Genomic DNA, 17,317 nt, shown 5'->3' on the forward strand with positions numbered 1-17,317 from the left:
CACCTCGGCCTCCCAAAGTGCGGGGATTACAGGCTTAAGCCACCACGCCCAGCATAAGTAGAAGGATTAGAACAGAAGTTCAGTGTTTCTTCCATTACGCTATGTCATTGCTGTTATTTTTTGAGACAGGGTCTTGTTCTGTCACCCAGGCTGGAGTGCAGTAACACGATCAGGGCTGACTGCAGCCTTGAACTCCCAGGCTCAACTGATTCTTCTCCTCAGCCTCCCCAGTAGCTGAGACTACAGGTGAGTACCACCATGGCTGGCTAAATTTTGTAGAAACAGGGTTTCACCATGTTGCCCAGGCTGGTCTTGAACTTCTGGGCTCAAACAGTCTGCCCACCTTGGCCTCCCAAAGGGGTGGGATTACAGGTGTGAGTCACTGCATTCAACCCTGTTATTTAAAATTACACAATAGACATTTTAAAAACAAGGTCTTGGTTAGAAGTGCACAATTCTTCATTTAATTCTGGTTGTTGCAATAACTGAAGAAAGAAAATCTTTGTTCTATTTTTAAAAATCAGGTGTTACTGTACAAATTTTAGCTACTATTACTATTAGTTGAAACAGTTTTACATCAAAGATGAAAGTAACCTTCACTGTTGTCCTCCACAAATGATACTTGGCATTTTGATGGAGTGAGGTAATAAAAGATTGCCAAGGGTATTGCCCCTTTATTATTTTGATCCTTTCCAGGACATCTAACACCAAGATCAGTTGATAAAGTCTGTGCCTACTTTCTACATACATCATTTTTATATAGTTTCAATGTAAGTTTTTGATTTACCTGTGGAATTTTGGAAAACCAGTCAATCCAACAAGGTATAATGAGTCATCATTCCATGTTTTAGGCACTGTGTTAAGTAATTGTGGTACAGTTGTGTCCTTCTTCCTGTCATGTAACTTAAATTCTAATGGAAAAGACACAATTAAGCATGTTAATATAAACAAGGTGTTGGCTGGGCACAGTGGCTCACACCTGTAATCTCAGCACTTTGGGAGGCCAAGGAGGATGTATCACCTGAGGTTGGGAATATGAGACCAGCCTGGCCAACATAGTGAAACCCCGTCTCTACTAAAAATACAAAATTAGCTGGGCATGGTGGCACATGCCTGTAATCCCAGCTACTTGAGAGGATGAGGCAGGAAAATCACTTGAACCTAGTAGATGGAGGTTGCAGTGAGCTGTGATTATGCCATTGCACTACAGCCTGGGCAACAAGAGCAAAACTCTGTCTCAAAAAACAAGCAAACAAAAACAAAAACAAGGTGTGGCTATATTAGAGGAGGAATCAGCCTTTAGATGGTGACCTTAACGGGCAAGGCAACTTCAGTTGACACCTGAATGAGGGGCAGCCAGTTAGTGGAAGAAGCAGAGGGAAGCCTTCCAGTAAGGGAATAGGCTGTGGAGCAAAACAAGTAGGGCAGTAGACTGAGATGAGGCCCGAGAGGAAGCAGGGCATGGATTACACAGAACCTTTGAGGTCATGGCAAGGTATTTGGAGTTTATCCTAAGTACAATGCAGAGTTTTAGAAAGGGAGCAACACGATCAGTTCTGGTTGAATTAGTGCTTGGTACCAGGCCCTTGGATCATAAGGAGCCTGTACAAACCTTTAAAGGCTGAAATGCCCCAAGTCAAAGACAAATCCTCATCTCACTCCAGCTGGAGCAGGGTCTGCTGCAGAAACTTCTCAGTGCTGAAGGAGACAATGCCCTGGCAATGCCAACTCCCAGCAAGTCCTGGAGTTGAGAAAGACGCAGCCATGCAGTACCTGACAACTGAAAGTGAAGAAACAGCTACGTGCTTAGTTACTTGAGTCCAGGGGGCTATCATGGAGGCACAAGCTCAGTTACACAGTTACACAGGTGTCCAAGGACGAATTACAACCACCGAGGACAAAGAAATCAGCATTCTCCTCGTCCCCAAGGGCCAGAAATCGCATTTTTTCTTAGTCACTGACACTCCTACTGGAAGATTTTTATCACACATTGGACAACCCACATTTAATTTTGCATTTGTACTCATTTTTGGTAGTGATGCCACTGAAAGGTAGATTCTCTCATGTATTAGGTTTCTAGGGCTGGAGTAAGAAAGTACCACAAACTGGGGAGCTAAAGTGAAAATTATTGTTTCACAGTTCTGGAGGCTGTTAAGTCCGATATCAAGGTGTCAGGAGACTTGGCTCCTTTCGTGTGTGAGGGAGAATTTGGTTCATACCTTTCTTTTTGCTTCTGGTAGTTTGCTGGCAATCTTCAATATTTGATTTGTAGAAGCATCACCCCAATCTTTGCCTTCCACTACCCATGGTGTTCTCCCTGTGTGTGTCCAAATCTCTCCCAGCTTTATAAAAACTATGGACACTAGACATACTGAATTAGAGCCCACCCTATGACCTCATTTTAATTGGATTACCTCTGTAAAGATCTTATCTCCAAATGCGGTCACATTCTGAGGTACTGGGGGTTAGGACTCCAACCTATCTTTTTTAGGGGAAGACAGTTCAACCGCATAACACTGTAAAACACAAAGGTTAGATAGCATTTAAAGTCTGGGCTCAAAATTACATCAAATAAGAGATACCAGTAATAACTTTCCTAGTTCATGGTTTGATTATATTTCTTTGCCAAATAAAAAACACAGTATTAGTTTTGGGTTTTTAATACCCTCTGATAAAATGAATTACTTTCAGTAACTGTCATATACAGGAAACTTACCTGATGCAATGGCTAAAATTTGTATACCTATTGGTTAAAACGAGAACTCATCCACACTTTCTCAGAGACAACTTTAAAAATACCAAATCTTTTTTTGTTTTTTGAGACAGGGTCTCATTCTATTGTCCAGGCTGGAGTGCAGTTGTGCAATCTCTGCTCAGTGCAACCTCTACCTCCTGGGCTCAAGCAATTCTCATGCCTCAGCTTCCCAAGTAGCTGGGATTACAGGAACATGCCACCAAACCCTGGTAATTTTTGTATTATTATTTACTGATTGATTCAGAGTCTCACTGTCACCCAGGCTGGAGTGCAGTGGTGCAATCTTGGCTCACTGCAACCTCCCGGGTTCAAGTGATTCACCTGCCTCAGCCTCCTGAGTAGCTGGGATTACACACACACAGGCCATCATGCATGGCTAATTTTTTCTATTTTTAGTAGAGATGAGGTTCCGCCATGTTGGCCAGGCTAGTCTGGACATCCCGACTTCAAGTGATCCACCCACCTCGGCCTCCCAAAGTGCTGGAATTATAGGTGTGAGCCACCATGCCTGGCCTTAATTTTTGTATTTTCAGTAGAGACAGTTTTGCTATATTAAGATATTTACAGAGGTAATCCAATTAAAATGAGGTCATTAGGCTGGTCTCAAATTCCTGGGCTCAAGCAATCCACCTGCCTTGGCCTCCCAAAGTGCTGGGATTACACGTGTGAGCCACTGCACCTGGTCCCAAAACACCAAATCTGGATGTTTGGTGATTTTAAATATACGTATTTTGGTATCCAAAATACATCTCTGTAGTTCATGAGAATTAAGAGAGGTCTAAGACATACCTTGTTGTTGACGTAACTTGAACCTTTAAAATTTAAAATCCAAAAAATAAAATTGAAAAATGGGTTCTGTATGAATTTACCTTTTGCTATGTAAAGTAAATCTTAAGGTTTTCATCAGGGAGATTATCTGCCACTAGTAAATAAATGTACAAAATATGAATCACCAATTCATTATATTAAAATAAAAATAATTAACAATACTGACTATAACAAAACCTAAATCGAAAAATTTAGAGAATGGATACTCTGGTCTAGTAAAGTTTTGAAAGGAGTCCTAACACTAAACGCTTTTACTGTTCCTTGGCTGCTTGGCACATTGCCACACCTGTTTGAAGTTAATGATGGTGATGCCTTGTACTTTCCAGCATTCCACTGTCTCCAGACCTAGATCATCTTCTCGCAGTGTTTTCAATTTAACAGATCCTTACTTGGACTTACTTTCCAATGATTTTCATTTGAATGTGGCCTCAACCCTCAAAGCTCCAATTTAAAAATTCTGACTCTTTAATCAAAATAGAAATTTGATAATTTCTTATGAATCATATTCTTCTAAAGTTTTCAAACATAAAGGTTATGTTTTCTAAACATCTAAAGTAAAAACTTGCTAATTTTAATTATTTGACCAGAATTATTTCCTGTAGCTCATAAGGTCCGGAAGCTATTTTACATGAACAAAATCAAACACAAATAGTATTTACTATGCCAGGTACCTTTTTAAGGGCCTTACAGAAAATGGTTTGACACTTAAAGGCATTCTTATTACCGATGACAGATGAGGGAACTAAGGCACAAAGAAATTAAGCAACTTGCCTAAGGTGACACACAGTAATGGTGAAACTAGGATTCAAACCAGAGTTGTTGGGCTTCAAAATCTGTGCTCTCAATCACGTCATACTGCCACTCTCGAAGTAACACAAGAAAATGTTTTCTTTAGTTAAATTTTATGAAAGACAAAGGAAGATATAGAAATTCAAAGTTTCATTTCAGGAGCCACCATGAATTACGCTTTTACCTTATGTAAAAGTTATTTTATACATAGCTTTCACAAATATTATCTATTGTGTAGTTACATCAACATTTTTCAAATCCAAAGAATAAGGACATAACTCATACAAATCTATTTTAAATAAGACTTAAAATCAGAATTAAATTGATAAATGAAGTCATCTATTGAAAAAATGTTATTTTACATCCATTCTGGGTATTACCACAATTTCAAAAGTAGAAGCATAGCATTTGCCAGTATTTTTAAAAACCAAGTCAATACAAATTAGTCTGAAAGTTTTTGAAAATTAATAATTGATTTTCCCCACTACTTAACCATAACTGGAATAATCTTTGAAGAAACACTACTAGCAAACTTTAGACAAAAATTATAAAACCAGATTGTTGGCAGAAGACACAACAAAATGTAAGTTAGAAAATTCATAAACATACATTTATTCAGGAAATACAATTACTAGAATGCTTGATATTTCAATGATCATTCCACATTATAAAATATTCACAAACATGTAGTCTTTTAAGTCTACATCAGGTCATGCTGATATTCTTTTCTCATAATCCATAACGATTTCTTCTATTAAATGCTATAATACCCATTTTAATTGTAGACAAAGTACTTGAGCCAAATTACTTAAGTACTTGAGCAAAAGAACTTAAAAATCTTAGGAGGATAATGATATTTTTGAAAAACATATTTGAGGCCGGGTGTGGTGGCTTATGCCTGTTATTCCAGCACCTTGGGAGGCTGAAGTGGGTGGATCACGAGATCAGAAGATCGAGACCATCCTGGCTAACATGGTGAAACCCCGTCTCTACTAAAAATACAAAAAATTAGCTGGGTGTGGTGGCACACGCCTGTAGTCCCAGCTATTCAGTAGGCTGAGACAGGAGAATCGCTTGAACCAGGGAGGTGGAGGTTGCAGTGAGCTGAAATCGCACCACCGCAGTCCAGCCTGGGCGACAGGGCGAGACTCCATCTCAAAAAATAAAACAAAATAAAATCGAATCATCAAATCCTAAAGAACTAGGCTACTATAATCTAATATTATACTAACAAATGAAGTGCGCACATTAAGACAGCACATAATTATTAACGACAATATTTCTCATCTGCAATTTTTAAACATGCTTTCTCAAGTAACAATCACGTATTTTTGTAACTTTTAAAGGCAAAGGGGGCAGAATGATGACAGACATTAAAATATCACTTTTAAACTACTGGTAGATTTTATTTTTTAAAAAGAAAAAAAAAAAGATAAGACTGTAATTACTTCCCAAAGAAAGAAATTACTCAGCCAGGTGCAGTGGCTCACGCCTATAATCCTAATGCTTTGAGAACCGAGGAATTTCAGGCTTCAGTGAGCTATGATCATGCCACTGTGTTCTAGCCTGGGAGACAAGGCAAGACCCTGTCTCTTAAAAAAACAAGCAAACAAACAAAAACAACTAAGAAATATAATTAATTATTCAGTAGCTGCAAATTGAACTGTTCTATTCTGATACGTCCAAAACAGTGTCCAGTGTAATCAGATCATTTTATAATGAGTTCTCAACTCTAGGTGCCCTTTAAAACCACTTGAAAAGCTTTAAAAAAAAAAGTGATTTTCATTTAGTTGTTATGGGATAGAAGAACCCAGGTATCAATTTTTTAAAGCTCTGCCAGGCTTTCTAATATGTAGGTAAGATTGAGAATTAAGTCAATACATTTTGACATATCAAGAAAATAAATGGAAATAGTGGTGATAATTTATATTTGTAATTTACAAATCAAACATCTATATCATACACTTACTGTGTACCTAGTTTTATTCATGAATCAACCACTTCTAAGATAAAAATTCCCTTCATTTCCTCACTGCACTTAACCACCACTGTACATCTTTGCCAATGAATGACTATATTTTTCTATGGTCAAGATTTAAAATTACGGGATACATTATGAAAACTGCATTAATGAAAACAAACCAGTGCTACCCATACTCAAAAGCAGCAAGCTAAACAACTGTATTTGGTTCCTCTGAGCTACCCTTATTTTAAGAATTATAAATAGGTGTCAACCCACACAAAGAACAGATTGTGGATCACTGTAGGAAAAAAAATAGCTTACTCAACTTACTAAAAGTTTCAACACCAAAAGAGATTTAACTTGGCTGAAAGTTCTGAAACAGCTGAGACACCAAACCAGGAAGCTATAATTTATAACGAAATGTTGACACATCCTTAAAAGCTACTGCAGCTGTAGCTATACTAAAATAAGATTTCTTCAGGATTTACTTACCCTGAAATGCAAGAATACAAGCATAACAATAATATTACTGTTTTTATATGCACCAATACCTCTCTTTAATATATAAAGCTCTACAACAAATACCTCTAATAATTTTACAATTAAATTAAGTCCATACTTCTATACTACTTTGGTCTCAACATTTTAAAAACATCAATTAATTTTGAAAATATACAATTTAACAACATGATGCTATCAATAACAAGCACATTTTGTAGTGGATTAAAGACACATTCAACCATGCAATCCAGTGTTCAATACCTAAATGATGAATAACAATGCTGATTGACTTTTATTTTGAAAAATCATTGAAAACTGGAATAATTATCTGAGACTCACAGTGATCACAAACATGCAGATAAAAGCATACATTTCTATTCTTCCTGAAGGAATGTTACAAAATGCCCACTTTTTTAATACAGGGTTAATAATGATGCCAAATTGCTTACATATTTTCAACCCATTATCTTTTAACATTTGTCACTTAAATTTTGTTTAAAGTACAAATAGTCCTGTAAGTTGTGACAGAAAATGAACCTCAACTTTCAGTCTTTAAGACCTCAGCGACAGTCACGCACTAATAGCTGCCTTTTAGTAAAATGGTGACATCCAGTGGACCAATGAAAGAAAATATCTCTCAAATTCCCATATTTGAATAATAAAAGTTGCATCTCTAAATCCAACAATTTTAGGATGAGTTCCTATTTTGATGGAATCTACAAGATTCTCATGAATACATCACATCATAATTTCTATGTATCTTAAATATATTCTCTCTCCTTCCTACTTAAAATCAATTATTTAAACTGAGCTAGTAAGAATGTATACTCTTGAAGCTAGTGAGGTCAAAGGTATTACTTTTTCTTTACTTCAGCTACTTCCCACCACAAAATTACTGGTTCGTCTCTAGGAATGGAAGGACCAAAATATAGGGAAAATACTGTGTATTAAAATAAAAATGAAAAGCATTTAAAAAAAATTGCAAGAGATGAAATCTGAACCTGTTTTGCATTTGTAATTTGATATATTGTTGAATATAAATAGGGATGTAATCAGTAATGCTATTAATTACATCCTTTTGTCCCAGTGCTCAAATATTAAGAATACATATTTTAGCAATGATTGTTTCAATGTTTAAAAACTTACTTTTAAAAATCAGTACAAATGAATATCCATTATATATTATGTTTAAGTAAAAGTAAAAAAACTTGCACTGTGCTGAGTCATGATGTACCACTGGTTATATATATTATGTGTGTGTTCAAAGTACAAAATGCAGCAATGATGTTAACACTGACAGTGTAATGAACTGCTGTAAGTGAGACTGTTAGGTTTAATTTCTTGGAAAACTGTAAAGAAATGTTACAGGTTAAAAAAACAGAGTAAGCAAAAAAAGAATTGGAGAACTGTACTTTTAAATCAGCAGCCAAATGAAGAAAACTTTTCTTTTCTAAAAAAAGATTAAGAATGTAAAAGTACATTTTAATATTAAAAAAGCATTTTAAAAAATCTATAACAACTTTATGACAAAATCTGCATTTGAAAAAGGCCTGTAAAAACAGTAGGACAGAATTGCCCTCATCACCTTTTACTTTTTCTTGTCAGAAAAAAGAGTATGCATCTCTGGAACCATAAATGATGTTAAAATAGGCATTTATAAAATGGCAAGGAGAATTTTCATGATAAATTTGTTTGTTTTTACAATCATTGGCATTGCAGCCATCAGTAAGTCACAAGGAAAACATCTCTAGCTAAAATGCAAAATGAAATATCAAGTTTTGAAATGTATTAGGTCTGTTGCCTGCGTTTTGCTGATCTCATTTTTTCAAAGCGCGACTCCATTTCTTCCAAGACTTTGGGTGTATATCGCACCACTAATTTAACCTTTCCTTGTGCAGCTTTCAGCAGTTCTACGGCTTTTTCATGATGCTCTCCTTCAACACTCTAGGGAAAAAAAAAGACACTAATATCTAGGTTTTGAAATTAACTCAAAATGCAAAAATGTTTAAAATATATATAAGAAAGTTTTAATGTTATATTATTCCAACACTATAAAACTAAAAAATAATCCTGTTTTACCATTTTAAAATATATGAAATCCTCTCTTACATCATATTCTGGCTTTAAGTCTCAAATAATTAGTATATCAACCTATATGCCTTATTATTTCAGTACATCAAGCAATTGCTATTTTATAAAAGTAAAATGAGGGTAGGCTTCTAATTTAATGTTGCCTTTAATGAAGAGCTTATGTCATTAAAAATTACACTGAGCACTGCTAATTCACACTGCAAAATACACTTACAGTGCTTTGAGAAAAAAAAAGGATTACATTCCTCAAGGCATTTCTAAACCACAAGTTTCTTAGGTTTCTCCTATAACTCAAATATGCCCCCAGGTGGTCGTAGCAGATCACTACAAATAGAAATAACTTCATCCTTACCACTCCATTAACAGAGAGGAGTTGATCTCCTCGTTTGAGGCCCCCATGTCTATCAGCAATTCCACCTGGAATTATTCGAGATATATAGATCGGAGAGTTTTGTTCTTTGCCTCCCATAATATTGAATCCAAGGCCCTCTTCTGTTTTTGGTAGCTCTACAACTCGAGGATGAGAATGTCCTTCACTAGCAGCAAATGCAGCAACAGTAGCCTGAAAGGAAGTTTTGTGTATTAAAAATATGACTTTTATTTACCTCGGTCCTTTTACTTTTGAGCACATATTTTTGATGTTTGAATGCTCACAAATTCACTGGTGATTCTGAGAAGGTAAGCTAAACAGATGGCACTTTAGAGATGACAAATGAGTAATTAATTCTGAGTTAACACAGGAAATATTACGATTTTTCAGGTCACTCCTAGCCATGCAGTGCCCAGTCTTTTGCAGAGTCCCATATGCACAGGGCTTGGCAGCAGACTTGCTGGGCAGATGGACATTGTATATGGTGAGGAGGAAAACCCCTCCCCCAGCATGCCAGCAGCCCTGAGCTTTAGGTCTGGATCGCCCAACTCCTTTCGGGAGCCTTTGTGCAGGACACAACCTACCCATATAATCGACATGGAGTTGTCCTTATATGTAATCATTTTGGCTTCTATACTATTTGTACTACATACTAAATAACTAAGATGTCAAGAAATAACTCAATATTGTGAAAAAGAGGGGTACATATAGCCAATCTGAATGTTTTGTTCCTTTTTTAACTAGTCACAACTAAAAATCCCCACAGAGCCATATCTTTTTTAAGGCTCAAATTTAGACTAATCCAAATTAATTACAAAGTTGAGATTAACGGTAATTATCTCATTTTTTGGTGATGGATCACAAAAATAGAGAAAAGGAAAGAAACCAAGATTTACTGAATACTTGTTATCTTCAAAGCTCTGAAAAAGGTCTCATTTTTCAGATAATGGAACTAAGGCTCAAAAATTCAGCAGGCTGTGAAAGTCACACAACTCAGCGATTAAAACCAAGTTTCTCTGGTCTTTCCTACATCCAAAAGTTTTAAGTATTTGTATTCAACAAAGAATCCAATTATTTCCTTTTGTGAGCCAATAACTATCCATAAAGAATTATCTGCTAATGATTAAGTTACCAACTGCTGATATTACCCTGTTCAAACCAACTGTCATGAATACTGAGGTCAATATCTGAATTATTTGAGGAAAACAATGACACACAAATGCACATAATGTAAAGAAGAAAGCAAAAATCAACCCGGGGAAGTACCCCAGCTCTATCGTATGCTTTTTGTGTGGTTTGGGGCAAATAACCTAATCTTCATGCTTCCTCATTAATAAGATGAGGATAGTAATTCATGTCTTAGAATTTCGAATAGATTCTGATAATATTATATAGTATTGTATATAATATATGCAACACAATTATGTATTACACGATACATATTGTGTGCAAGCATATTTCTTTTTTCCTTTTTTTTTTTTTTTTGAGATGGAGTTTCGCTCTTGTTACCCAGGCTGGAGTGCAATGGTGTGATCTTGGCTCACTGCAACCTCCAACTCCTGGGTTCAGGCAATTCTCCTGCCTCAGCCTCCTGAGTAGTTGGGATTACAGGCACGCACCACCATGCCCAGCTAATTTTTTGTATTTTTAGTAGAGACGGGGTTTCACCATGTTGACCAGGATGGTCTCGATCTCTTAACCTCGTGATCCAACTGCCTCGGCCTCCCAAAGTGCAAGTATATTTCTAATGCATTATCTAAACTACATAAAGTAGCTTATGTAATACCAATAAAAACAAACGTCTTATTTCTTAGTACTTAAGAAATTTGGTGTAGCTTTAAAGATACATGTTACTCTTCAAAATAAGTTTACTATGAATTTAATAATTGCGTATTTTGAACTTCTAATTTATGAAGAATTCTTACTTTTGGTAAACAAAAAAAATTTACCTTTGCAGTAGCATTTGCTCTCACTTCGGGACTGCTACTGATGTCCACAGTCTCATAGACATGTTCATATACCTGTAAAACCCAAAGTTATCACATCTCAGAATACACCACGCTTAAGATCTCTGTGAAGTTAATGAATGAGTTAAAATTTTAGGCAAAGTTATTCATCTTTATGTTTTTTCTATCAGAAATTCAAAAAATGAGAGAGACTGGTTTTAATGTTTTCTAAAGTTTTTAAGAAATTTTGAAGCCAAATTTAGAGTATTATCTGACCTAATTAACTCAAATTTTTAGCAAATTTTAATGAAGTTTGCTCACCTCTCTCACAGCATTGCAGAACTCACTTTGAAGGACTCTTTGTAAAGCCTGAAGTTTCTGTGGTGGTACTTCTCCACTCCTTTGTAGTTTTTCCAATAATTCAATTGCTCTACAAATATCTAGAGTTAAACACACACACAGATAATTTTCTCCAAGGGTTTTCTCAATGCTTATGTAACAGTGTAGCAGTTAGGATTCATTCCTCAAGGGCTAATAATATACAATAGTGGGGAAAAAAAAAGCACTGAATTTGCAGTTTGGTGGGGAGGAGATTATGCGTGTGTACACATGTAGAGGATGAGAATGTAAAATGTAAGAACACTAAATTTTACGAGAGATAAGAAAAACTACTGAAGTTCCAGAAGCATAAAATTTAGAAAATAAGACCTTGGAGAAACAAAGGCAAAATGAATACAAAATATCAAATGTCATCGGAAAGGATGGTGACTCAAATGTGACAGATAGATGAACACTGTACTGCTTCAGAAAAGCTGGTGATATTTTCAGAAACCAGTCAATAAAAATTTATTGACTAATTATCATTATTAGTAACCAAAGCAAGTCACTATAAGCTAGCAAAATCACTCTTCATTTCTCAAAGGAAACATGATAAATAGGTAGATAACCATTCAAGAGCAGATGCAGTTAGTGGCAGGGACACATTGAAAACAACCATAAAAATGCATAAAACTAGCAGTACAAATGAAATAAACTCATTTGTTTTCAACTTAATTAACACTGTTAATTCAAACAAGCTCAAAAACCCATGTTTACGAAAAAGAAAAATAAAAACAATTAGCTTTGTCAATCTGGTCTCAATACTACCTGTGTGACCTTGGGCAAGTTATATGACCTCCTTATGTCTCAGTTTCTTTCACTGTAAAATGGAAATAACAGTATCTTCCATATAGGAGTAATGAAGAAGAGTTATGAGCTCAATTAATGACTGAACCACAGAATACATAAAAAAGGGCTTAGCAAGCAAAAATGTTATGTTACACTGGTACCAATTAATCTTAAGAAATATTGGCCAGGCATGTTGGCTCATGCCTGTAATACGGGCACTTTGGGAGGCTGAGGTGAGCAGATCACCTGAGATCAGTTCAAGACTAGGCTGGCCAACATGGTGAAACCCCATCTCTACTTTAAATAAATAGATAAATAAATTAGCCAGGCATGGTTGTGGGCGCCTGTAATTGCAGCTACTTGGGAGGCCGAGGCAGGAGAATCGCTTGAGCCGGGAGGCAAAGGTTGCAGTGAGCTCAGATTGTGCCACTGCTCTACAGTCTGGTTGACAAGAGTGAAACTCTGTATCCCAAACAAACAAACAAAAAACTAAGATTGCATACATTTATACAAATATATGAAGCATGTTAGGGAATTCTCATTAAGAAGTGTCAGCATACATGTTTTATTAATTGAGACATTTTAGAAGATTCAGGAGGTCAGCTATAACACTGTTAACTATCTCTACTTTGATTTTTTTTTTCCCCCAAAAACTGTTTTTGTACCCCAGGTGCTATAGTGCCCAGTATTTTATTATTGCTTTGCTTCCTTTTGACTTAAATGGAAGAAGTTCCTGATTTCATGTTATATTGAAGAACAGGAATTTTTTTTTTCTTTTTTTAAAAAGAGAGAGTCTCGCTATGTTGCCCAGGCTCGAGTGCAGTGGCTATTCACAGGTGCGATCCCACTACTGATCAGCACGGGAGTTTTGACCTTCTCTGTTTCCAACCTGGGCAAGTTCACCTCTCCTTAGGAAACTTGGTGGTCACCTGCTCCCAGGAGTTCACCATATTGATGCCGAACTTAGTGCAGACACCCGATCGGCATAGCGCACTACAGCCCAGAACTCCTGGACTCAAGCGATCCTCCAGCCTCAGTCTCCCAGGTAGCTGGGGATACAGGCATACGCCACCACGCCTGGCTGAGAAGTTTTCTTTATATAGTGTGGCCATCTTTGTGTTTGCAGACAAAAAACTATGAATACATGCAGTAAAGATACTTATTTATTTGAGACCAGGTCTTCGTCTGTTGCCGAAGCTGGAGTGCAGTGGTACAATCTTGGCTTACTGCAACCTCTGCCTCCAGGGTTCAAATGATTCTCCTGTCTCAGTCTCCTGAGTAGCTGGGATTACAGACACCTGCCACCACGCCCGGTTAATTTTTGTATTTTTAGTAGAGACGGAGTTTCACCATGTTGGTCAGGCTGGTCTTGAACTCCTGACCTCAAGTGATCTGCTCACCTCAGCCTCCCAAAGTGCAGGGATTGTAGGCGTGAACCACCATGGACTGGCCAGAAAACAGATTTTTAAATTTGAGATAAAGCAGGCTTAAACTTAAAAAATTAATCAAATGCAATGGAAACAAACAGACCTTCACCATTCTGATTTCCCATTACCAGAATGACTAATAAATGAAGACTGTTCGTTCATCAATCATTTTGATTTATAAAGTTATAATATGTAAGCCATATAAAAATTTCTAGTTAACAAAAAAATGGAAAAAAGTAAAATGCTTTTGACTAAATCTAAACTGTACCTAACATGTGCTCAAATTTTGTGTTTCATTAAAATCATATTTTGATGATTTAGAATGGATTCTAAATCATCATATGTGATCAGGTACTGAACTGTAACTGTACTGTAGGATTTTCTACTGTAGGACTGTTGGGAGTGTTTGTTAATAGAGTCTGTTAGAATTCTAATTAAGAATTAGACTTCTAGGCCGGGCGCGGTGGCTCAAGCCTGTAATCCCAGCACTTTGGGAGGCCGAGGCGGGTGGATCACAAGGTCGCGAGATCGAGACCAACCTGGTCAACAAGGTGAAACCCCGTCTCTACTAAAAATACAAAAAATCAGCTGGGCATGGTGGCGCGTGCCTGTAATCCCAGCTACTTAGGAGGCTGAGACAGGAGAATTGCTTGAACCCAGGAGGCGGAGGTTGCGGTGAGCCGAGATCGTGCCATTGCACTCCAGCCTGGGTAACAAGAGCGAAACTCCGTCTCAAAAAAAAAAAAAAAGAATTCTAAATATAGTTTAGCTGCTAAATGACAACCACTAGTACAGTTGTCTCGATAACCATGGGGGATGTTAGGCCCTTCTTCGGATACCACAGATATCAACATCTGCAGATGCTCAAGTCTCTGATATAAAATGTAGTATTTGCATATAACCTATGCATATTCATGCTCCATACTTTAAATCATCTCTAGATTACTTACAATATCTGATGCTATGTTAATAGTTGTTATATAACATTATTTTTGTCATTGTTGTCGTTTTGAGATGGAGTCTTGCTCTGTCGCCCAGGCTGGAGTGCAGTAGCACGATCTTGGCTTACTGCAACTTCAGCCTCCTGGGTTCAAGCAATTCTCTGCCTCAGCCTCCCAAGAAGCTGAGATTACAGGCAACCGCTACCACACCCGGCTTTTTGTATTTTTAATTAAGAAGGGGTTTCACCATCTTGACCAGGCTGGTCTTGAACACCTGACCTCGTGATCCACTGACCTTGTGATCCACCCACCTCAGCCTCCCAAATAGCTGGGGTTATAGGTGTGAGCCAGGCCATACCACATTGTTTAGGTAATAAGGACAAGACAAAAATGTACACGTTCTGTACAGACAGGATTTTTTTTCTCTGAGTATTTTCAATCTGTAGTTGGTTGAATTCATGTAGGTGGAACCCATGGATATGGAGGGTTGACTGCAATTCATCCCTCTAAGGGGCTGAGCCTTTACCGAAGAACAGAAAAGGAAAACAAGCCTGTAACAGCACAAAACAAAGCCATGACTATCAAAACTAATTGCCACATGAGTTCCACATTTTGTGCTGCATTTAAAAACACAGAAAACCGGCTGGACGCGGTGGCTCACGCCTGTAATCCTAGCACTTTGGGAGGCCGAGGCGGGTGGATAGCCTGAGCTCAGGAGTTCAAGACCAGCCTGGGCAATATGGTGAAACCCGGTCTCTACTAAAATACAAAAAAATAGCCAGACGTGGCGGAGTGCGACTGTAGTCTCAGCTACTTGGGAGGCTGAGGCCGAATTGCTTGAACCCAGGAGGCGGAGGCAGCAGTGAGTGAGATCGCGCCACTGCATTCCAGCCTCTCTGACAGAGTGAGACTCTGCCTCCGGGGGGAAGACCACCAATATGTTAGAATCTTACAACTAGCTTTCAAAGAAAAACTCCTACTCATATTAACACCAGACAGATTTGCTCCCATCTATAAAACACAATGCCATTGTGCTTAAGAGAAAGATGTCAGTCTGTTCCCAGAGTAGCTAGTCCTGTCTAAAATGACGTTTTAATAGGCTTAAGGGAAAGAATCTCATTTACTATGACGCTTCCAAATGGTGAACACTATAAAGAGCAAATCAGCAATATTAAGTGCACATTTGTTTGTGGGGAGGCATTAGGAAATGAGGTTTTTCTAAGTACAGTAATTCTAAAAATGTGTTTTCTTAGGGAACAATAGTAACGCTCAGACTGTAACTGCAAATGTTAATATGTGCAATATAATTTTAGTCTCTATCCTACACTCTTTTTTTTTTCCACCAGAACTCAAAATATTTACTCTTGCTTCTTAACTCCTATCAATGACTTCTAATGCTGGTGTATGAAAAGCATGCTTGAAATTGTTTGAAACAAAGGATTTAGGGACAGAGTGAAACGCTGGAATGCTGGAAATCTGGTAGGCGCATAGCCAGTTATTTTCAGTCTTCTCTATCTCTAAGTACTCAGCAGAGGAGGCTTTATTTTTCTTGACAGTCTGCTCTAGGAAGAATCAACCAACCAGTTTGCAACTGTGGGTTTGTAAGAAATTGAAAGCCTTGCACCTGCAAGTGTTTTAGCATCTACCACTATTCTGCTTACTTATGTAACCTCCTTCCCAAGACCAAGTCAGTAGGATTGTTTTTAAAGCAACCTCTCCATTTCTGGGAAGGGCACAGAAGCTAGCAAATACCCCAACCCAAATACAAGTGAGGTTGTGGAGAAAGTAATGAAGTCTGTGTGTAAACAAGGGGGAAGGGAGGTTGAATCTGTTGAATTGTACCGTGTGTCCGTTCTCGTGTTGTACAGGCAATGAATGTAGTCTGTGCGAACTGGGTGTGTGACGTTTGCTTTTCAGGGGGACGGGTCTCCGAATGCTGCTTATGCTGTACCCACCAAGGGAGCGCGTGTGCGGCGTGTGTCTGCGAAGCTGGCAGGTTATGTTTAGTTGTGCTGTGCCCCGGGGCAGTGCGTGTTAACAGAGGAAGGCTTTGAGTATCAGTTGAAAGACCGTAAGCGTCCTTCCTAGAGCCAGGCAGAGACATCGGCGGCCTCTGGCGCCAGCGCAAGGGACAGCCTGGCTCCGGATCTCAAAGCCTGGGTCGCCCCTCCTCCCCTCCAGCGACCTAGCACTTCTTCAACCCTACCGCCCACCTCCGCCGAGCTTCGGCTGCACTCACCCCTCTCCAGCCGCACAGGTTCCCCTAGCGCCGCCATCTTCTCCCTTAGCCTACAGACCCACAGGAAATGACGACAGAAAGGCTGAGGTGGAGAGGCGGGGCCTACCGGAAGCCGGAGAAGTGCGCGCCGGTAAGTATCGCGAGATCAGGAGGGTAGCCGGGGCTTTCGTAGCCGCCGTCAGGGTAAGGGTACCAGGGCTTGCAGATTTTGAGGTTGGCCTGGCTCTGCTCTTTCCGCGGCCTCCTAGAGTCGGAAGGAGCTGCTTTCCTGACTCTGTTCCCTGCTTTGGGCTTCCCTTA

The 17,317-nt window shown here is 38.3% G+C and overlaps 1 protein-coding gene across 1 annotated transcript; it reads right to left on the reverse strand.

Moving 5' to 3' along the window:
- Nucleotides 1–6,861: 6,861 nt before the first annotated feature.
- Nucleotides 6,862–17,084, reverse strand: LIN7C (lin-7 homolog C, crumbs cell polarity complex component). The gene is made up of 5 exons (XM_003919937.4): nt 17,018–17,084; nt 11,565–11,683; nt 11,247–11,318; nt 9,280–9,489; nt 6,862–8,780 (listed from the first exon to the last, which is right to left on the reverse strand). The coding sequence occupies exons 1-5, from the start codon at nt 17,052–17,054 to the stop codon at nt 8,625–8,627; spliced, it is 594 nt and encodes a 197-aa protein (XP_003919986.1). The 5' UTR covers nt 17,055–17,084; the 3' UTR covers nt 6,862–8,624.
- Nucleotides 17,085–17,317: the final 233 nt, after the last annotated feature.

This window comes from Saimiri boliviensis, chromosome 6, assembly GCF_048565385.1.
Source record: "Saimiri boliviensis isolate mSaiBol1 chromosome 6, mSaiBol1.pri, whole genome shotgun sequence".
In the NCBI taxonomy this organism is placed as follows: domain Eukaryota; kingdom Metazoa; phylum Chordata; class Mammalia; order Primates; family Cebidae; genus Saimiri; species Saimiri boliviensis.